This window comes from Triticum dicoccoides, chromosome 6B, assembly GCF_002162155.2.
Source record: "Triticum dicoccoides isolate Atlit2015 ecotype Zavitan chromosome 6B, WEW_v2.0, whole genome shotgun sequence".
Classification (NCBI taxonomy): Eukaryota; Viridiplantae; Streptophyta; class Magnoliopsida; order Poales; family Poaceae; genus Triticum; species Triticum dicoccoides.
In genome coordinates, this window is record NC_041391.1 from 620,684,800 (window position 1) to 620,707,063 (window position 22,264).

Below are 22,264 nucleotides of genomic sequence, written 5' to 3' on the forward strand. Positions count from 1 at the left end.
TGACACAAATTAAGATAAATACAATATTTGGCCCCTCCACACAATTATATTTGGCTATTTGCCCCCTCAGTAATATCTCGCTAGCTCCACCACTGACTAAGGTGGATATTGGTAATGGTATGACAACCGCTTTCTGGCTAGATCTATGGTTTAAAGGATCCACTGAAAACCTTGCAACAGTTTCCCCAGCTCTTTTCACTCATACTCTCAGACCCACGGCCATTGTCGCACGGGTGCTAGGCTATCCTGCTTTGAACATTGACCTGGCTCCTCGCCTTACTCATGCCGCCGAACTCGAATTGGAAAACCTTCGTGCTATGCTTGCATTTGTTTCCTTGAATTTGCAGGTAATGGACAAACGAACATGACATTTTGATGGCAAGCCTATGACTTGCAACCCGGCTTACAAGACTGTTTGGATCAACAAGCCAATTGACCCCTTCGCAAGGGCCATTTGGAAGAACTATTCACCCAACAAATGGAGAGTTTTTCTTTGGCTAGCACACAAAAATGGGCTATTCACCAACGAAAGATGATACGAAGGGGGTTAACAACCTCCGACTGATGCCCATTCTACCCGGATACAGAATCAATCACTCACCTCCTCCTTCAATGCCACCACCTGCGTCCGTTTTGGGAAGAGTTGAATTCAAACCGCCGCGCTACCGACGGACCTACACCATCTCTGGGACAGGGACTAACCAACAAACCTCGCTCCATGGTTATCATTGCTATTATGTGGAATATTTGGAAAGAAGAAATGCAAAAGCTTTTCGGAATGAACTTCAACCGATCAACCTCGTAGCCCGCTCGGCTGCCGACGACCTCATGCTTTGGTCCAATAGATGCTCCAATGAGCAAGTTCTACACCTTCTTCGAGATTGAAGTACCATGTTGTTCCACTTATCTATGAGATTGTAGGTTAATTGATTTGTACTCTCAACCCCCCCCCCCTTTCTCTGCCTTGTAAATGTACTCGGTTATCTATTAATAAAATGGTTCAGGCCGGCGTTAGTCCGCCGTAGGGCCGCCAAAAAAAGCTATAAAAGAGAAATCTTGGATGTAGTGTATGTTAACATGTGAACGTATAAGGCCCTTCCGAGTGCTCCATGGTGGACAGGTGCTAAGCATGCCACATAGGGGGAAAATGACATAGCGCGGTAATTAAGAAGAAGAGAGAGCACTTTGGTGAACCTAGGAAGAACCAATGCCAAGCACGTAAACCTAGGCAAACCACTTAAATGAAAGAAGTTGACCAATGCATGAAAGAGTTTAGGTGCTAAATCATTAAATACAGTGAGCTTAGCAACAACAAGTTAAGCACCTATGCATTGGTGAATTGAGTTGCTAAGCTATTTAATGCACTTAGCACCTCTTCTAAGCACTTTTTTTGACAGAAAGACTGTAAGGAAATCTCCTACAATATAATTGGTGCAACAAAGCCAAATTACAAGTATCATGCCTTAAACCTGTGTGGGTGGGAAGGCATCAGCCCCTTTTCACCACTAGGCTATGCCTTAGTCTGCATTGAAAGAGGTCTAAAAGTTCAGTGCATGCTATCCTCTCATGACACCCTGATGATACAGAAATCGAAAAGGGCCTCTGCTTTCGCATAGAAGCATGGGAGAACTTATCCCCTCAACACACGCCGACAATATAGAAATTGAATGGAGCTTTGCTTTCGTCTAGTGAGTGAGTCTTTCCCTTCCTTCTCAAACTTGATCGCCTTCTTTTGGGGAGAATGAAAGGACACTCTTTTCCGGAAATCCAATTTGGCTCACGTGTGAAAATTGATTTTTCCAATGTAAAAAAAATCCAATTTTTTTTATTCATAGTTACATCAAAATGCTACCTCAAAGTTTTAGGGAAAAAGGTTAAACATTTTGGCCCGTGCAAAAAAATATATAATTTTGAACACCAAATGTTACCTAAAAATTGTTTCTCACTGACGAAACACCACTGCTCCGTTTTGCATGAAAATTGTTAAGCCTGCTTACGACACTAACACGACATCCTCAAAAAATTCAGAATTTTTTTACTAAAACATTTACCATTTTTTTGAGGTACTGTTCATTCGGGAGCAAATGCTTCCGGGAGCCAAAACGCTCCCCCCGAAATACATTTTCTCTCTCTAGAGCCTTTACGAGTTCAATGGCCTTTTCTTGCATAGATAAACACTTTTTGCCTGTTTCCCTGCAAACTTTCCTCAAACATTGGCACCAGTAAGTTTGTTTCTCCCTTGAGACACACCGAAGACCAAGCGTCACAAGATCAGAAAAGTGTCGATAGACCCATCACGAAATCCCATGCTCATGGCAAGGCAAATGGATGGCATATATCTTCAAGATCACTTGGCTCTGCATCATGTGTTGAGCAGTTCGTGCCGACGAGATCTCTTCAAAGACCAGGGGTGTAGGTATGCATCTGGTATCAAGAGCTTATAGTTGTTGTCCGGATGGTTATTGCTTTATGACAAGTTCAAGTGGCTCAAATAAGTTAGAGCATCTCTAGCAGACCCCTTATATCGCGTCGAACTGCAAAATAACCGTCAGTTTACAGTTTTGCGCGAAAAAGTGGCATGAACAGATACCGTTTCGGACCGCGACCTTTAAAATTTTTTGTGGGGCGCAGCAAATTCTCCCATCAACCTTCAGAAACATGAGGCGGCAGGCCGACCCGAGGGTGACCCCTATAGCTAGCGAGATTTGGCGGGAGGGACATTTCCGCGTGGTAGTTCCCGCTCTCCCTTCCCTTTGCCGCCATTGATCTTCCTCCGCTCGCTTCAGACCACCTTCCCCGGCATTGTAGCACCACCATGGACGTCTCTCAGTCGTCGCCTGTCACCGTGGAAGTCATGGACGCGCCAACCCCTCAAGCAGATCTCGTTGCCGGCCGTGTCGCGCTCGTCGCCGTTCAAGCCTCCACCGTCCATCCCCACAAGCGCCAGGGCAACTTCGTCGTCCAGACCGTCGCTCCCGCAGCTGTCCCCGAGAAGGCACGCGCGTCCGCCGCCGCCGCCATCTCGCTAGTGAAGATGCACAAGGTGGCAGGGGTGAGAGGGAAGGCGGGCAAAAAAGGTACTGCAAGCACTGCGCCACCACCTCCTCTGATCGCCACCGCAAGAGCTTCCCCAAGGACGCCCGCCGCTGCCGCTGCTGCCACCGCCCCCGAGGTGTTCGACATAATGGGCACAAGGTATGAAACTTTGATTTTCTTCTAGTTGTTTTCACTTTTCGCCATTATGATTGTTCTTGACTTGTGAGCCAAAATTATAGCGCATGTTTGCATGATGTGACTGCCGAGTTTGTGCACATGTTGGACGACAACGCCGTCAACATTGATCAAGCCTCGATCGATGTATTTTGCATGAGTTATTTTGGGGTCATGGATGAAAACTATGTCATTGCTCAAATAAGTTCATGTGTTGTGCTCCTACATCTTTTTTTCTTTCATATCCATCATTTTTAACCCAAAAAACCTGAACCATCGCATTGCAATGATTTACATTTTTCATCTGAGAGCTCTTCTAGGCCATGAACTATGGTGGGCGCACCTAGCTGTGCTGCTAGTGGGAAAGTAATTTAGCACCAAAAGCACGACACGACGAATATTTGATTTTGCTGTACACCAATACGGCTCCTTGTTACGTCCTCTTGGGATTAATCAGCTGCAGCTGCATGGACAACTCTAGGTTCCATAGCACGTCGCCCATGGCCGGCCGCTCCGTGCCTTGGTGCGCGAGGCACTCCACGGCGGTCTCAGCGAACTTCTCAAGGCATTCCGGCGCGACCTGGTCCTTGATCGCCGCGTCAACGGCGTCCGGCAGGGTGCCGTTCCGGTGGCATGTGAGCGCGTGCTCGGCGAGGCCGACGGCCTGGTCCCCTGGCGGCAGCGCCGGCCGCGCCATGAGCGCCTCGAAGAGCACGACGCCTAAGGAGTAGACGTCGGACTCCATCGTGGCGTGCTTGGAGTTGGAGAGGCCGAAGTCCGAGAGCTTGGCGACCCAGTTCTCGTCGAGGAGGATGGTGGTGGTCTTGACGTCGCCGTGGACGACGCCGCCGGCGTGCAGGCAGTGCAGGCCCCGCGCGGCGCCCATGCACGCGTCGAGGCGGCGCCACCACGGCATCACCGGCTTGCCGCTCTTGCCGCGCAGGTGCTCCCGCAGCGTGCCGCGCGGCATGTACCGGTACACGAGGATGGTCTCCTCCTTGTCCGAGCAGAAGCCGAGGAGCGGGACGAGGTGCCGGTGCCGCAGGTTGGACAGCACCTCGATCTCCGCCCGGAACTCGCGCGCGCTCCGGCCCGTCGACGGGTCGGCCAGCTTGATGGCCACCGCGGTGCCGCCATCCACGACGCCGCGGAACACCTTCCCCCGCCTGCCCACGCCGACCACCAGCGCCTCGCTGAAGTTCCGGGTCGCCGCCTTGATCTCGGCCAGCGAGAAGGACCTGCCGCCGCCGCGGGGGGCGGGAGAGCGGTACTCCGGCAGCCACTCGCCGGTGCTGGTCTCCCCCTTCCTCCTCTTCTTATTCCTCTTGTGGACGTACAGGTATGCCGCCATCGCCACGCAACCGATGGCCACGGCGGCGCCGCCCATGACCACCGCCAACACGTGCATTGGACGTACGTCGGTGCGGCAGTGCACAGGGAGATCGGTGGTCAGTTAGTCTTGGGCAGAAAGGAGCGATCGAGTTGAAGAGACGAGCGCGGGTGTTGGGGAGCGTTTGGCGGGTACCAAGTCCTGTGCATCTGCATGGGCGAATCAGTCTGCCATTGACACGGGGTGCAGCCGTGCGTGCAGGTGCGCCATGCGTGCGCGAGGCGAAACCGATCGCGGCATCGCGGGAGACTTTGAAGGAAATCTCCGGCACGTCTGGCCTGTCCGTGACGGGACAAAGTTCCTACGCTCAGCCCTATGGTTACTCGCAGCATTTTTGAGTTCTCCGCGAACCTGATGGAGCCTAACCTAGCTTAGGAAAGGGATAAGTATATTTTTCGTCTTCGAACTCTTGCAAAAGTTTAGAAATCGTCCCTCAACTTTAAAACCACCAAAACTCACACTCACAACTAATTAAACCGGATACTTTTCAAGCTGTTAGACCAATCGTATCTAAACACGTATCATGGTCAGATGTGCTCAGGTTGTGAAAATCCGGACTAGCCTGAAACAACTGGCAGTCTCATGTCATGCCACCAGTGTCCTCTAGAGACAAAACAAACCGTACTCCAAAGCATCAAGGTTGCAACTTGAGAAGCCATTCACCGCCTCTCTGGTACTGCCAGTCCTCTTTATAGAAGTATCATGGAAAACTGTTCCCCAAGATGGGAGCTCCATAATCCTCCATCAGAACATGAAGCTACCTATCTTTGACGCTCGTCTTTCGAGCACCTTTCCCAGCCGCTTTGCGCTCTGACTGCGCCTGAACAGTGTACTGCTTCTGCAGCCCCTGGAGCCTCTCGAGAAGTTCTCGGAACGGAGGACGGCGTTGCGGTTCACTGCACAGAGGGGATATTTGATTTAGTGGGATCAGGAATCAGCTGTTTGATACTCCTTCACTAGCCTGCAAAATGGTACTGTACTATATGTACCTTTCCCAACAGCTCTCGATCATCGATGCCCACTGAGGATCCACGTCGCTTGGTATTTCCAGTCTGTGATCCATGAAACCCACGGCTCCGATAACCTGCAACATAGGGGGCCACCGTTAGGGATTTGGCATTAATGGCGATGTTTGTGCTGTTACGTCAAAAAGAAGCAGCAAAAAAGAAACTAGGGTTTCTTAAAATGCAACGACGGAGATCACAATTGGAAAAGATTCACCATTCACCAGTAAGCTAGTATTTTCCAAGAATCTTTTTTTGGCTCTAAGAAACCACAAAAATGGAGTATATGTAGAAAAGTCATCTCTGCGTACCTGCATTGTATTGAGAGTATCCCAGGGGATCTTCTGAGTAGCAAGCTCCCACAGGACCACTCCATAGCTGAATACATCAGACCTATACTTAATAAAAAAGGAAGAAATCAGTAAACATCCATAGGTAACAAGAACATCTGTTGTTCAAGAATCTCCACAATGAGTTTACTTTTCATTTGAAGGTTCACTCCGTAGCACCTCCGGAGCCATCCACTGCGGCTGGATGTGGAAACCAAGTCATCAGGTACTTAGATTAAAGTTTATGACAATCTTGTCAGTCTGGAGAGTCCATTTCAAAAGGTTAAGTTTGCTTGTACTTACTGTTCCCTTTCCAGTTTTTGTTGACAGAAATGTTTCGAGTTTCAGACGTGAAAGACCAAAGTCTGCAACCTAATAGAACCAAGTGAGAAGAGACAACATAAAGCATGAAGAATAAAGTTTCATAATTACCTTTACAGTCCAATTCTTATCAACCAACAGGTTTGGCGATTTCAAATCACGGTGCACAACAGTTGGGATGAAACTGTGAAGATAATTCATGCCCCTTGCCTGCAACAATATTAAATTTATTCTTCTAAGAACTCACATGGAAAAATATGTACTCGGCAAAGAAAACATCAAGTAACTTCTATCTCCATAGGTTAAGAGCCCACAACATGAACACACATTTTGGAGGGTTTAGGTAACAATGTTGGCATATTGCACATCATAATCACATGAAATCATGATTGACTTTTGGTGATATAATATTTACTTATGATTGTAGAAACATAATGTGTCATATAGCACAAGATACCCTGTTAGATGGCAAGTACATGATATCATCTATTTTCTTGTTTCATTCTTCCATACACTGAAGCTACAGATATGGCTTAGCTTACATGCAGTTTAACTTCACTTTTAGGCAGTTGCAAAGGTAAATTCTGTATCTATTCAAAACAATACTTGACATCTTCAACTGAAGAATGTTTATCAGGTCTTCTGCTACAACATGCTCATTTCTCAAAAGTTCCATGTAGTTAATTTGGCTTGAAATTTCCTGAATCCTTAACCAGCTGTTAAGTCACTCACAATGTCAACAGCCATGTTAACTCTTCGTCTTGGATCCAGCTTGCCAATGTTACTTTGAAGCAACCGAAACAAACTCCCGCTGCATTATGGGACTCAGTCAAGAGTTATACAGAACAAGTAAAACAACTCTACCTAGTACAAAATCAATGCATGGTATGTCAGAGGTGTTTTTAGTATCAAAGGAAAAGAACCAGGGATATTAGCACTCCCAACTTCTTCAATAAGAGGCAAGTATAAAACATGGTTGGTTGCTTACAGAACCAGTTGAGCCATCCATCAATCCTTTGAAGTGTTTTTACTAGTACCGATAAGAAAAACATGTAGGAAGATATACAGCATACCGTGGCAAAAATTCAGTGACAATACAAAGTCGTTCCTGCGAAGCAACTGCACCCATGAAAAGTATTATATTGGGGTGTCGTAGCTTCTTCATCAATGATACCTACACATTTGAAGGATACAAATATGGTCATGGCCACAAACTATGGAAAAGCGATCACAGAACATGATTTAGAAAGTTATCAATGTAGTGCTCATTGACCCACAAAAATCAATAAAAGTGAAGATTAATTTGTCAATGCCATACCTTTTTTCATATTTACTCACATAGTTAAATTAACATAGAATAGCGAAAATGGTAATTGTTTCTATAATGGAGTATCTGTCTCAATATTACAGTAGATATCGTGTGGTTTCATTGCCATTATACCCAAATTCATGAGCAATTGAAGGTCACCAGAAATTGTATGTAGATATAGATGCCCACCTCTTGTCTGAAGGTATTTATCATTTCTTTTGAATATTCCTGCTTGGAGAATACTTTAGCTGCCACGTCCTACAGGAACATTGATAGATACTGAGGATTTATTGTTAAGATGTAAAGCTCCATTCATAATCATGCGACAGAAATGACATACCGAGCCATACCACAAAGCATGATACACTGTTCCGCAACAACCTGTATGCACCAAATATGAAATAACAAAAATGAGTACGTTTGTTACAAAAGAGGACAATACCAGATTGCATACAGCAGTCTAAGAATAAGGATATTAGTGACAATTCTGTGTGATTATCTACATGGACTTTCAGCAGTAAACAAGTACTCCCTCCGTCCCATAATATAAGAGAGTTTTTGACACTAGCGTAGCGTAGTGTCCCATAATATAAGATCACTTTGCAAGCTACTCCCTCCGTCCCATAATATAAGAGCGTTTTTGACACTACGCTAGTGTCAAAAACGCTCTTATATTATGGGACAGAGGGAGTACATGCATAACCTTACGAACAAACATAGCCATCACTGTTGTGGAAATGTAACACTTGCAACTTAGAATCACAGAATGGACATCCACGCCACCAGGACTAAAGTAAAATCATGAAATTAACTGAACTGTTATGACTCCTGAAGATTAGAAGAAACAGAACCGATTTGAACTATGCCAAAGATAAGAGGAGAATGCACAAGCTTTTATTAAGAAGCATGAAAAGCGATGAATTTTACTGAAAAGAACTGATTTTTACTACGCTTGCGAGCTATTAAGATGCATGCATAGTGAGGAAGTACTGACAAAGAACAAACAACTTAAGTAGTTCTTGTAGATGGAGTAATTGCAAGCTATGGGTATGGTTACTCCTAAATTTTTTGGAGTTCATGTTAGCAAGAGATCTGAGTGCCTATAGATGGAGTAATTGCAAAGGAGAAGTAATACCTTGACCTACTTGTTCTCCAATTACTAGGTCTTCCCAGAGAATCTCATAATCTAGGCAGTCTGCTTCATAATCTACTCTCTCAATACCGCTGCTATCAGTACTCCCCGTGCTGCTCATGCTACTCGTGCTGTTCTTGTTGAAATCCCACCAGGAACCTGAGACCTCATATTTCGTAGCCCAAGTGTCTTCGCTGTTTTGGCAGTTTGGAATTATGATAGGCTCTAGAACTGCAACCCTCTGATGACTCTGGTCATTCTCTTGCTTATCCTGCAACTGTGTTGAGTTCACGTTATTCTTTCCAGAACCCCCATCATTTTCATGCCCTTTCCAAGGCCACCATATGCCCTTCTTTGCCAATAATGCCTCAGCCTTCGAACGAAAAATCTTGTAGGACCCTACTTTTCCTTCTCCTGGATCATCACTACTTGTTTTGCTCGACTTGCCAAGGGATTTTTCTTGGGCCGCAAAGGCACCATGCATTACATCCCCACTTGGGGTGTTTTCTTCACTTGATGCCACCTCGGCCTGGAGATCAGAATACTGGCCCTCACAGCCACCACCATACTGTTTGTCGCTATTCTGACCTGTCCTTATCCGAGAACGAACTCTACTTGTAACGCTGGTAGCCTGCGTTGTTATTCCAACAACAAGAAAACAATACACTAAGAAAGAAATACGTGAAGAATAAGTACCAGAAAGATTCCTATTTGAAATTAAACAGCGAGATCATTTCTTCTGTTGTTCAGCAATGCAACTTACCAAAGTTACTATCTTGGAGGTGATAGCAGATTGAGGAGGTTGCTGGGAGTGAAGAGAACCTTTGTTTACTGAACCACTTGTAGGCCAGTTGTTAGCATGAAACCGGTGCTTTGCTGTACTTGGATAGGATTCCGCCGAGTCTGAGGGACTAAATATCTCCTCTAGTGCCCGTACATCAAGCGAGAGACAGATGAGGCCCACCAAGCTACCATCGTCATCGTACAAAGGGGTGTTGTGGACAGAAATGAAAAACCTCTCTCCTGCTTTGTTCTTAACAGGAAACCTCCCTCTCCAACACTTGCCCATAAATATGTTCTGGATGACGAGTTTTGCAGCATCGAAGTCAGTAGGATGAACAATTAATTCAACGGCATTCCGGCCAACTGCCTCTGCTGCAGAATAGCCATACATATGCTCAGCATACCGGTTCCTAGATCACAGAACAAAAACAAAGAGTTTGGTGATACATGTGTTCAGAGAACCGAGCAGAGTCAATTGTGTGTAGAAATGCCTATCGCATAAAGAATCTGCCATGCCTCTTTAGTCAACTTGACCGGGCCAGAGAATGGGATCTACACTAACTACATGCATCAAGATTGCATTTCAATAAAAAGGAGCTAAATGCACTTTGCACTAGGCAAATTGCCAGGTTCTGTCACCTTGCAGCAGTTTTCTACAAAAGTTTTCACTTTGCAAAAAAATATATGGGAAAAAGACTATGAATAGCACTAGTCAGCATTTCATCAAACACTTGGTGAACAATATAACCAAGGAGCCTCACCAGTACAGAAGCTTCCCGTCGGGGGCGATGATGTGCACGGCTTGCCCCAGCGACTGCAGTATCCAGTGGCAGTGCCTGTCGGGCAGCCTGCCACGGGCTGCGACGCGCCGCGACGACGAGGAGGGCCGCGGCGGCGGCGGCAGCGCGCGGAGGGCGCGTCGCCGGGCCGCGGCGCGGCGGTCCGGCATGAGCCTGCCCACCTCCCGCTTGAGCTCCGCCTGCCCTTCCTCCAGCGCCCGTATCTTCTTCAGGAGCTCGTCCGCCTCCATCGCCGGGGATGGCGCCGCTGCTTTCTTGACCCCCTGTGGTGCGGCTCCTGGTCTGGTCGGTGGCTATGTAGGAGTAGTAGTATTGCTCGGAGCCGGGACACGAGGGGGGTGGAGCATCGGAATGTAGTGGCGCCACCGCAGTCGCTCTTGCCTTTCGCTTCCGCCGCGGCATCGCCGGAGCATGCGGCTGGAATTTAGTAGTATTCTTTTTGCGATGAGGATGCGGATGCGGATGGGGTTTTCCGGAGAGCGATTAAACAAGTCCATCAGTACGGGAGATCTAAGCAAGCACGCGCCAACGGTGAGGTGTAGTCAATGAGCGAGACGGGTGAGGTGTAGCTCACTGTTCTGCCTCCTCTCCCGAAGCCCAAACTGGAATTCTCCTCCGTTTCAAGTTTTCCTCCCATTCCCGAGACCACATGCATGTCCTGCTCTCTCTACGTCTCCTTGAGCTTGAAAATCAGCTTCTGGTGCCAGCCATGTGTTAAATTTGGTCTCACTCAAGCTCAACCCACTCGAGAATGGGAACGTGTCCAGATAGTCTTTTTTCTTTTCTTTTCGAAATAAGATTTCGTCCCGCTTACAGTCGAACGATATTTGGTAGTGAGGCGGCCTTCTTAAAAAGCAGATTCCGGGCTAACCGGACAAAATAGACACACGCCACTACTCAACCGAGAGATAATACATGCATACTAGACTGCAGCGCCACAACGCCTTCGTGGCGTCTCCACGGTCTGCTGCCGGTGTCGGGGTTATGATCCTGACAATGAATACTAGGGGTACGAATAATGAGCAGAGCCTAGCTACAGCGCAGGTGTAGCACTCGGTGTTTAACGAGTTCAGGCCCCTCTTCGTGGAGGTAACAGACCTACGTCTCGTGCCCGAGGCTTGGTTTTGATTTGATGGGTATGGTTACAAAGGTTGCTCGACCTTGGCTCAGGAGGCGGGGTGCGGCTTATATAGAGTACGCCGCAACCCCATGCCCTCCACATCGCCAGGGCATTTAATGACATTGACTGTGTCAGTTACAATGGAAAGAGTCTCTACTACATGAGTTACCAGTAACGGTAGTCTTGACTTTGCCTTTAGGGCGGCTTAGGATTCCTTGACCGTTGCAGCTCCCACGACGTCCCTTCATCTCTTTAATCCGAGTGGTGGTAGTCTAGCCGAGTGACGGGTGGTTGTCCGAGTGTTGTCGAGCTATCCGAGTGCACTTCCTGATGTATGCATCTGAATGGTGCTATGGTCCAGGGACCTACCCATGGTGGTGATGGCCCCCATGTGGGTCCCATATGATGGGTCCTTGACCCTACCTATAATAGGTTACCTCATCATTAGCCCCCGAATCCGTTGAGGTTTCGTAGGACAAATGAGCCGATCTTTCGGTTAGGTCCGAGTGTTGCTGGGGCACTCGGAATATGTTTCCGGGTCGTGGTTCGCTGCTCCTTAGACGAAAACACAACGGATTCTCGACTACAAATTTTCGCAGTTGACCGGGTGTTGTTGATTGCCGAGAAAAAAATGGTGGCATTCGTTTGTCTCTCGGAGGAGATAGACTTGGGGCCCGATTACGGGCATGTCATTATAACTCGAGTGGCGACGTCGGCGCGTGGACTGATTCTTTGGAGAGGTGCCACTCCTTATCCCAGGGGAACGCGGGCATTCTACGAGCCCAGGTTTACGAGTCATGCGCCTTGGAGCCTACTGAAAGGGCCAAGTGAACCCGCGGAGGGGTGTCAAGCTCGTCTCATAGCAATCCTGAAGAGGACTTCAGTCAGGTGTTTAGCGTGGCCGAGTGCTCGGGTCCCCGCGGAGGGTGGTCAGTTGATGTCTACTACGCAACCTTCTCCTTGTAGACGTTGTTGGGCCTCCAAGTGCAGAGGTTTGTAGGACAGTAGCAAATTTCCCTCAGGTGGATGACCTAAGGTTTATCAATCCGTGGGAGGCGTAGGATGAAGATGGTCTCTCTCAAGCAACCCTTCAACCAAATAACAAAGAGTCTCTTGTGTCCCCAACACACCCAATACAATGGTGAATTGTATAGGTGCACTAGTTCGGCGAAGAGATGGTGATACAAGTGCAATATGGATGGTAGATATAGGTTTTTGTAATCTGAAATTATAAAAACAGCAAGGTAACTAATGATAAAAGTGAGCACAAACGATATTGCAATGCTTCGAAACAAGGCCTAGGGTTCATACTTTCACTAGGGCAAGTTCTCTCAACAATAATAACATAACTGGATCATATAACTATCCCTCAACATGTAACAAAGAGTCACTCCAAAGTCACTAATAGCGGAGAACAAACAAAGAGATTATTCTAGGGTACGAAACCACCTCAAAGTTATTATTTCTGATCGATCTATTCAAGAGTCCGTAGTAAAATAACACGAAGCTATTCTTTCCGTTCGATCTATCCTAGAGTTCGTACTAGAATAACACCTTAAGACACAAATCAACCAAAATCCTAATGTCACCTAGATACTCCAATGTCACCTCAAGTATCCGTGGGTATGATTATACGATATGCATCACACAATCTCATATTCATCTATTCAACCAACATAAAGAACTTAAAAAAGTGCCCCAAAGTTTTTACCGGAGAGTCAAGACGAAAACTTGTGCACTACAAAAAAAAGACACATCCGTGACATTTTGGGCCGAACGAATTTTTTTTCTGTCATACATATGACACTTCTATGACGATAATTGTGGCAAAACCTGGTATCATCATAGATGTGGTGGGCTCCTACTTCTATGACAAAAAATCATGACAGAAAATGGGCTTTTCGTCCTGGGCGGGCCGGAGACGCAGATGCATGACATTCTTTGGGCCGTCCATGACGGAAAAAACCATGGTAGAAACGAGGGGGAGGAAAATTTCGGGGAGTTGACGGTTACGGTGGGAGGTCGGGGAGTTGCGTTTCTCTCGTACGTACGCGCGTGTGTGCGAGGCGTTGGCTCTAACTAAAGCCGAGCGAGGCGTTGGGCTCTAACTGAACCCGAGCGATTGCACTACAGGCTACGCGTTACTGAACCCGAGCGATCGATCGATGGCTGTTAACTGAACCCGATGGAGCGATTCTGAAAGTGCTAGTTATCGACTAGAGGGGGGGTGAATATGCGATTTTTATCAAAGTCTTCAAAACGTGGAGGTTTCGAAGACAAACAATAGAAATGACCTAGTTGATATGCAGCGGAAGATAAACTACCATAAGCAAACCATAGTCAAGTATGCAATGATGTGAAAGTACAGGACTAATAGCAGCTAAGTAGTAAGGATCAGGATGGAAGATAGTATGAAGCCAATCAACGATAGTAGTCAAGCGATGAAGTCAAACAGATAAGACAAATAAGCAATGACTTCACGAAGACAAACTCAAAGTAAAAGAGGGAAGGGATAGAACCAGTCACTTGTTGAATACACAGGATTTGTTGGACCAGTTCCAGTTGCTGTGACAACTGTACGTCTGGTTAGGGAGGCTGAGATTTAACTCAGAAGACCGCGTCTTCACCTTATTCCCTTTGAGCTAAGGACACCTAGTCCTCGCCCAATCACTCTGGTAAGTCTTCAAGGTAGACTTTTGAACCTTCACAGACTTCGTTCACCGGCAATCCACAATGACCCTTGGATGCTCAGAACGCAACACCTAACCGGCTGGAGGATACACAGTCCTCAAGTGTAATAAGTCTTCAGGTTACACAGACAGAAAGACTTCAGTGATGCCTAACACTCTTTGGCTCTGGGTGTTTGGGCTTTGTCCTCTTAAGGATTTCTCTCTCAAAGGCTTCGAGGTGGGTTGCTCTCAAAACGACAAAAGCCGTAAACTAACTCTGAGCAGCCACCAATTTATGGTGTAGGGGTGGGCTATTTACAGCCACAAGGCAACCCGACCTGATTTGTCCGAAATGACCCTCGGTCACTAAGGAACTGACATGTGTTCCAACGGTCAGATTTCAAACACACACGGCAACTTTTCTTGGGCTACAAGCAAAGCTGACTCATCCAGCTCTAGATAAGATTTTCTCTCATTGTCTTTGCTCGAAGACATAGGATTTGGGTTGAGCATCACTTCAGTCACTCTGACTTTGTTCACTTGGACCCCACTTAACAGTACGGTGGTTCCTATGACTCAACAAAGAAGAAAAGGAAACAATGAAACAACACAGTCTTCGCGCTCCATAGTCTTCGCTCAATGTCTTCTCTCGTCATAGTCTTCAATGTGAATATCTTCACATACCACCATTGTCTTCAATATCTTCATACATTTTTAGGGGTCATCTCCGGTAGGTAACCCGAATCAATGAGGGACACTACCTGCGTTATCCTGCAATTCTCACAAACGCATTAGTCCCTCAACCAACTTTGTCGTCAATACTCCAAAACCAACTAGGGGTGGCACTAGATGCACTTACAATCTCCCAATTTTTGGTGATTGATGACAAACTGGTTGAAGTTTCAACGGGAAAGAAGTATGTGAAATTGTAAAGGATAGGGTATTGTCTTCATAAGTGGCAAGGGCTCCCCCTGAAGATGTGCATATAAATGATTTGCTTTTGGAATGCAAATGCACATGGCAGGTTGTACTTGTGGAGATCCTCTTCAACTTATGAAGATAATTCATCATGCATGAAATGATATAACTTAAAGAATGACATGCATAATGGAAAATGGACAACTGCAGAATGATCTAAGTGCGGAATTTATCATCGCACATGAAAGAGCAGATAAGTAGCAGACGACCATCGAGTTTAAGTGTTACAACTCAAAGAACGAAGTGTATGAAAAGCAAGAGTTGTAAACACTAGGAAAAATATAAAGCAACCGCCCATATGAACCCACTTGAAGACTATCAAACTCATACGCTTCTCCCCCTTTTGTCAGTAATAACCAAAAAGGTGTGAAGACATAGAGCATGTACTCGTCCTCATGAGGAGTAGTTGAAGCAGCAGGGTTGTCGTTGTCGTTTGGCGGTGCAGACGAACTTGGTGCAGTGTTGATGCATGCAGAAGTAGGGGGCGGTGAAGTAGCATCGTCTTCATCATCGATCACATTGGCATTCACGGTTGCCACGGAGGAAGAATAGTCAGAGTCTTCAAGGGATGGAGTTCGTCGTAGGACAGCATTCCGTGGAGGAGTGGAGTCAAACTTGAATCGTTCAGTGAAGCCATCGTCTTGAAGATCTGCTTCAGCACTGAGCAGGGTCAAACTCTTCCGTGATCGCCGACAAGTTTCATGAGTGACAAATGCATTCTTGGTGGCAAGATTGCGAATGCGATTTACATCCACCAAGAGACTTTGCATCTGACGCTTGAGCCAGAAATGATGCTTATCCTATTTCTGATGCAGAGCCACAAGAAGTTCCCGGTCATTGAGGACCCGAGAGCGCTTCTTTGGCCTTTGAGCAATTGTGCTCTCAGTAGCTTCAATTGGCGCACGATGAGGCAGACGAGTATTTCCAGCCATCGGATAGACACGCGTAACAGCTTGGACTCCTTCCATAGGATGAGTGAAGCTTTGATGTTCAACATTTTGAAGACAAAGAGGCTTCTTCGCAGGCTCAGGGTATATGGCTTCAACTGACATATCAACCTCTAGTAGAAAGATCACATGATTGCGAGCAGAGGGCTGATAGTTGACAGCAGAGTGTTGCTTGATGAGGCGCATGACCCATGGAGCATAGAATTTCAGGCCAAAAAGGTCAGATCCAGATGCAGCCAGTTGCCTGATGAAGAAATCTTGGGCATTGAAGCTGATGCCATTAAGGATGTAAAAGACCAATGTCTTCATGGCTCCTTCAAGTTTTGCAACTGATGAATGTCCTTTGATAGGCCATAGAGTCCGCCTGATGATGTGATATACGGTGCGTGGCAGATACTCAAGGTCATCAACAAAGAACTCCTTTGGGTATTCAGCGTCATGAGGCAATGGCTTCATCATGCTCAACATCTGGCTCATGTTGGGTTCAGGCTTATGGAAAATGCTCTCTAGTGCATTGCGGTGTTTTTGACAACCAGGTTCATATAGCTCTCCGGGAGTGGATAGGCCTGTAAGCTCAATGATGTCAAGAGCTTTGGCTTCATGATGAACATTTCCTGTCATCCACTCGAGAACCAATGTCTTTGTATCTCTGTTATATCCGCGAATGTGGAGCGTAGCATAGAATTGAAGCAAAAGTTCTTCATTCCAATGTTCTTTGTCTGTCACAAAGCTGAGCAGACTAGCATCACGAAAGCAGTCAAGTGCTTCTTCTAAGCATGGCAGTCCAGCAATGACTTCAGTGTCGAGGTGCATATGAGGGAAAATGCTCCCTTGATCATACAGAACGCAGGAGTAATAGCTTCGTTGCTGATGACTCCAGAAACGACCAGATGATATTCTTGGCTTAGCGTAAGGGTTCTTTGAGCTGTCAAAGAAGGTGTTGTGGCTTTTGAAGCCATTTGCATTGAAGGACCCGACAGATGTGGCAGTACCTGGAAACCTTGGCAGTCTTGGCTTTGGCTTCTGGACCTGAGGCCTATGCTCAATGTGATAGTCAAACTGAGGACCAGAGACATTAGGCGGAGGGACCAGAATGGGCCATCTTACTGTGATTAGCTCGCCATGGTTGTATGCTTGCTCAATTGTATAGGGCCTTGGTGGCGGAACAGGAGCAGTGGCAGCAGTTGAGGCTTCAGGCTGCACAACAGGTGCTTCGGGAGCAGTTGCCTCATTGGCTTCAGGAGCATTTTCAGCATTGACTTCTGGTACGGTGCTTGGGACAGGCTCCACATTAGCTTCAGCCATGACTACGTCATTGGCTTCATTGGTGTTGGTGGTGACAACCTCAAGATTTTCAACCTCCACTTGATGAGCTGGAGGGTCAGACACAGACACGTTCACTTCATGAACAGCTTCTTCAGGAATAGGGGAAGTAGGGACACGTTCTTCTAGATGTTCATCATCGGCTGATGTAGCCAGATTGTCTTCAGCAGCTGGTGCTTCATACATGGAGACTGTAAGTGCATCTAGTGCCACCCCTAGTTGGTTTTGGAGTATTGACGACAAAGTTGGTTGAGGGACTAATGCGTTTGTGAGAATTGCGGGATAACGCAGGTAGTGTCCCTCATTGATTCGGTTTACCTACCGGAGATGACCCCTAAAAATGTATGAAGACATTGAAGACAATGGTGGTATGTGAAGATATTCACATTTAAGACTATGACGAGAGAAAACATTGAGTGAAGACTATGGAGCGCGAAGACTGTGTTGTTTCGTTGTTTCCTTTTCTTCTTTGTTGAGTCATAGGAACCACCGTACTATTAAGTGGGGTCCAAGTGAACAAAGTCAGAGTGACTGAAGTGATGCTCAACCCAAATCCTATGTCTTCGAGCGAAGACAATGAGAGCAAATCTTATCCAGAGCTGGATGAGTCAGCTTTGCTTGTAGCCCAAGAAAAGTTGCCGTGTGTGTTTGAAATCTGACCGTTGGAACACGTGTCAGTTCCTTAGTGACCCAGGGTCATTTCGGACAAATTAGGTCGGGTTGCCTTGTGGCTATAAATAGCCCACCCCCTACACCATAAATTGGTGGCTGCTCAGAGTTAGTTTATGGCTTCTGTCATCTTGAGAGCAACCCACCTCGAAGCCTTTGAGAGAGAAATCCTTGCGAGGACAAAGCCCAAACACCCAGAGCCAAAGAGTGTTAGGCATCACTGAAGTCTTTCTGTCTGTGTGACCTGAAGACTTATTACACTTGAGGACTGTGTATCCTCCAGCCGGTTAGGCGTCGCGTTCTGAGCATCCAAGAGTCATTGTGGATTGCCGGTGAACAAAGTCTGTGAAGGTTCAGAAGTCTACCTTGAAGACTTACCAGAGTGATTGGGCGAGGACTAGGTGTCCTTAGCTCAAAGGGAATAAGGTGAAGACGCGGTCTTCTGAGTTAAATCTCAGCCTCCCTAACCAGACGTACAGTTGTCACAGCAACTGGAACTGGTCCAACAAATCCTGTGTATTCAACAAGTGACTGGTTCTATCCCTTCCCTATTTTACTTTGAGTTTGTCTTCGTGAAGTCATTGCTTATTTGTCTTATCTGTTTGACTTCATCGCTTGACTACTATCGTTGATTGGCTTCATACTATCTTCCATCCTGATCCTTACTACTTAGCTGCTATTAGTCCTGTACTTTCACATCATTGCATACTTGACTATGGTTTGCTTATGGTAGTTTATCTTCCGCTGCATATCAACTAGGTCATTTCTATTGTTTGTCTTCGAAACCTCCACATTTTGAAGACTTTGATAAAAATCGCCTATTCACCCCCCCTCTAGTCGATAACTAGCACTTTTAATTGGTATCAGAGCAAGGTACTCCCTTGTTCTGTGTGATTCGGTTTAACCACCTGGAGTTTAGCTATGTAGACTGCAGGGATAATCAAAGTCTCCGCTGCTTGTCCCGTGTTCGATGGAACTGAATATCCCTACTGGAAGAATAAGATGCGCATGCATCTTGAAGCCATTGATGTCGACCTCTGGTATGTCATCAAGAATGGCGTTCCCAAAACTGGTGAAGGTGTCACCCTACTGATCAAGAAGTTCATTCAACTGGACTCCACTGCAAAGAACATCATCTGTGGTCATCTGACCAAAGGACAGTATGGCCGTGTGATTGCTCTGGAAATGTCAAAGCTAGTCTGGGACTGCCTATTCAAGGTCAACGAAGGTGCCTCTACACAGAGAGACCAGAGGATCAGTGTTCTTCGCAATCTCTTCAACCGCTTTAAGAGAAACGACAATGAAAATGTCCAGCTCACGTTTGATCGCCTCACCGACATCACAAATGAGCTTCAGGCTCTTGGCGCCACTGAGATCATCAAGCATGAAATCATCAAGACACTACTGAGATCACTTGACAGCTCCTTTGACACCCTTGCCCTCATGATACAAGAAAGTCCTGACTTCAAGACACTCGATCCGTCTGATATACTTGAGAGGCTCAACACACATGAGTTCCAGCTTTTTGAGAAAAGAGATATCTATGGTCCCAATTATGGCCGAACTCGCGCCAAAAGTGGTTTCCTCATCTGAAGAAGAATCTGACTGCGGTTCTGATGATCCTGAAGACATTGGAAAGGAACTTGCCATGCTTGTGAAGAAGTTTTAGAGGTTCACCAAGAAGAAGGGCTTCAGAAAGTCTTCACGATCTAGCTCAAGAAGTGATGAAGCTTCCACTCATGACAACAAGAAGAGAACATGTCACAAGTGCAAGAAACCTGGACACTATATCTTTGAGTGTCCTCAGTGGGACAATGAGAAGAAGAAGAAGAAGAAGAAGAGCAAGGAATATGATTCTGATGACAAGAAGAAGAAGAAATCTTCAAAGTCTTCTTCTAAGTCCTCATCAAGGTCTTCATCACATAAGAAGAGCTCATCCAGCAAGGCTCGTGCTTTTGTTGGCAAGGAAATGGATTCAGAGGAGGAGTCTGCTTCTGAGGAGGTGGAGGTGGAGTCTGAAGGAGAGTCCGACCCTGGCGTTGCAAGTCTGGCTCTAGCCACAGCCTATGTTGCCAAGTCCATCTTCAACACTGAAGACAATGACTTCCACACCAACGTTGAAGCTGATGACATGGACGATCCTGCTCCCACCTATTGCTTCATGGCACGTGGTGCCAAGGTAAAATCACGCGATGCTTACTTTCAAACATCAAGTGAAGATGACTCTGATTGTGAATCCAAACCCAGCTACAAAACACTTGCTAAAATTGCTACTGAACAACAAAGGGCTACGGAACATACTCAAAAACTGTTAGACAAAAGCAATGACCTGTTGGACGCGGAAATGACACGTTCACAGTCCTTAGTAGAAGACATAAAAAATCTTCATGCTAAGTACCAAGAACTTGAAAGTCTTCATGAGACGCTCTCAACCACATATGAAAGGCTCTCCTATGATTATCTTCAAAGGAAGCAAGAGCTTGAGAAATTGAAAGCGACTCATGAAGATCTTCAAAAAGAGAATGAGTCATTTCACGCTCAACAGATCAGTTCCGCTCAGGATGGATTTGAACCACCATGTTTAAAATGCATTGAGCGTGATAATGCTACCTCTATTGCTGAATGTTCCTATACCGCTGCTGTTGCATTGTCTTCAACTACTGATGTGGAAACTAACCCCTCTGCGGAGGATACCACTTCTATTGCTGATGAGAATGCTAGGTTGAAGACATTGCTTGAAACTGGGATGTACAAAAGTCTGAAAGGACATCAGACACTTTGTGATGTCCTCAAAAAGCAGATTCTGAACCAAAACCCTAGGAAAGAGGGTGTTGGGTTCGAGAGGAAAATGAATGCTGATGGTTCATACTGGAAGCCTGTGCAGTATCCCAAAACCACATGGGTTGCTGCCAAGGAACCTTCAGTGGATCCATCCACTTTATCTGGCTTTACCTGTGCTAATCCTATTATCATTGATGAATCCTTTGATGCAAACTATAAACTGTTCAAAAATCAGAATGGTGAAGTGTTTGCCAGGTATATTGGTACTAACTGCAGGAATGGACCACCTATGAAGAAGATCTGGGTTTCCAAAAGCTGTCTTGAGAATATTCCAGTGAATGTCATCATGACACCACCAGGGAAGAAGACAAACCCCAGACCAAAGGCATCATATGGTCCAACGGCTTCATACGAATACAGGACTCACTTGAGTCACCCTAACGCCAATGTTTTGCAGGGAAATCGTGCTCAAACTTATGAATATGAACGTGTGTCCTCAAACCGCCATGTTCATAGGACTAAGAACTTTTCTGCTTATTCATATGAGTACCATTCATCTCCTGCAAGGCTATTTCCTAGGGCTTCAAAGCCGAAATTCTCAGATGCTGCACTTAAACTCATTGCTTCTAAGCCACCCCTGAAGATGTGGGTGGTGAAGAAGAATTAACTCTCTTTTGCAGAATATGGTCTCCAGCCAGCAATCAAAGGCGTCCGATATTATTGCTGGGGACCTAAAACACAAAGGGACGCATGATAAAATGACTCACTATGTATTCCACATATGAATCGCTTACCTGTCATACAGTGTGCTCTAATCTTGATCTAAGCTGTGATAATCCTAGTGTGCATCAAATGCTTATGCTTCACAACATACCTTGTGAAGCATATCCTCCTAACTGCACTGTAGGGTATGACATCTTGTGCTTCAGAATGGATTATCGACAGCGGATGCACTAATCATATGACTGGTGATCGAAGTCTTCTCATGGACTCAACCTTACGTCCATCCGACAAGAGTCAAATCACATTTGCTGACACTGGTAAAAGCAAGGTATTGGGTCTAGGTAGAGTTGCAATCTCGAAGGATCAACACATGGATAAAGTGATGCTTGTTGAATCCCCAGGGTTCAACTTAATGTCTGTCTCAATGCTTTGTGACTTGAACATGATTGTGCTATTTGGAAAATATTGTTGCCTTGTACTAATGGAATCTGACAAGTCTCTAGTCTTTGAAGGGTATAGGAAAGATGATCTATACATGGTAGATTTCTCAGCAGGTCCACAGCTTGCCGTATGTCTTCTTGCAAAAGCTTTAGAATGCTGGCTCTGGCATCGAAGGCTGGGGCATGCTGGCATGAGGAACTTACACACACTCATCAAGAAGAAGCATGTCATTGGCATCGAAGGTGTCAAGTTCAAGAAAGATCATTTGTGTGGTGCCTGTGAAGCTGGGAAGATGACTAGGGCGAAGCACCCCTCAAACACAATCATGACAACAT

General features: G+C 46.1%; 2 protein-coding genes and 1 pseudogene across 3 annotated transcripts; all 3 read right to left on the reverse strand.

Annotated features, from left to right (window-relative positions):
- The window catches only part of LOC119321341, a 2,236-nt pseudogene extending 2,013 nt beyond the window's left edge, over positions 1-223 (reverse strand).
- Positions 224-3,447: 3,224 nt separating this feature from the next.
- Positions 3,448-4,597, reverse strand: LOC119321342 (receptor-like protein kinase FERONIA). The gene has a single exon (XM_037595060.1). The coding sequence runs from the start codon at positions 4,595-4,597 to the stop codon at positions 3,644-3,646; it is 954 nt and encodes a 317-aa protein (XP_037450957.1). The 3' UTR covers positions 3,448-3,643.
- Positions 4,598-5,033: 436 nt separating this feature from the next.
- Positions 5,034-10,840, reverse strand: LOC119324187 (serine/threonine-protein kinase PAK 3-like). Of its 2 annotated transcripts, XM_037597952.1 has the most exons (13): positions 10,240-10,833; positions 9,459-9,888; positions 8,699-9,326; positions 7,904-7,944; positions 7,753-7,821; positions 7,328-7,428; positions 6,987-7,065; positions 6,366-6,464; positions 6,237-6,305; positions 6,085-6,134; positions 5,916-5,997; positions 5,590-5,684; positions 5,034-5,496 (listed from the first exon to the last, which is right to left on the reverse strand). In XM_037597952.1, exons 1-13 carry the CDS (start codon positions 10,506-10,508, stop codon positions 5,358-5,360), a joined length of 2,151 nt encoding a protein of 716 aa, XP_037453849.1. In that variant the 5' UTR covers positions 10,509-10,833; the 3' UTR covers positions 5,034-5,357. The 2 variants fall into 2 exon arrangements, 1 of the variants encoding a protein (XP_037453849.1); XR_005156803.1 differs by lacking the exons at positions 5,034-5,496; positions 5,590-5,684 and having other exon boundaries at positions 6,237-6,298; positions 10,240-10,840.
- Between the last annotated feature and the right edge of the window lie 11,424 nt (positions 10,841-22,264).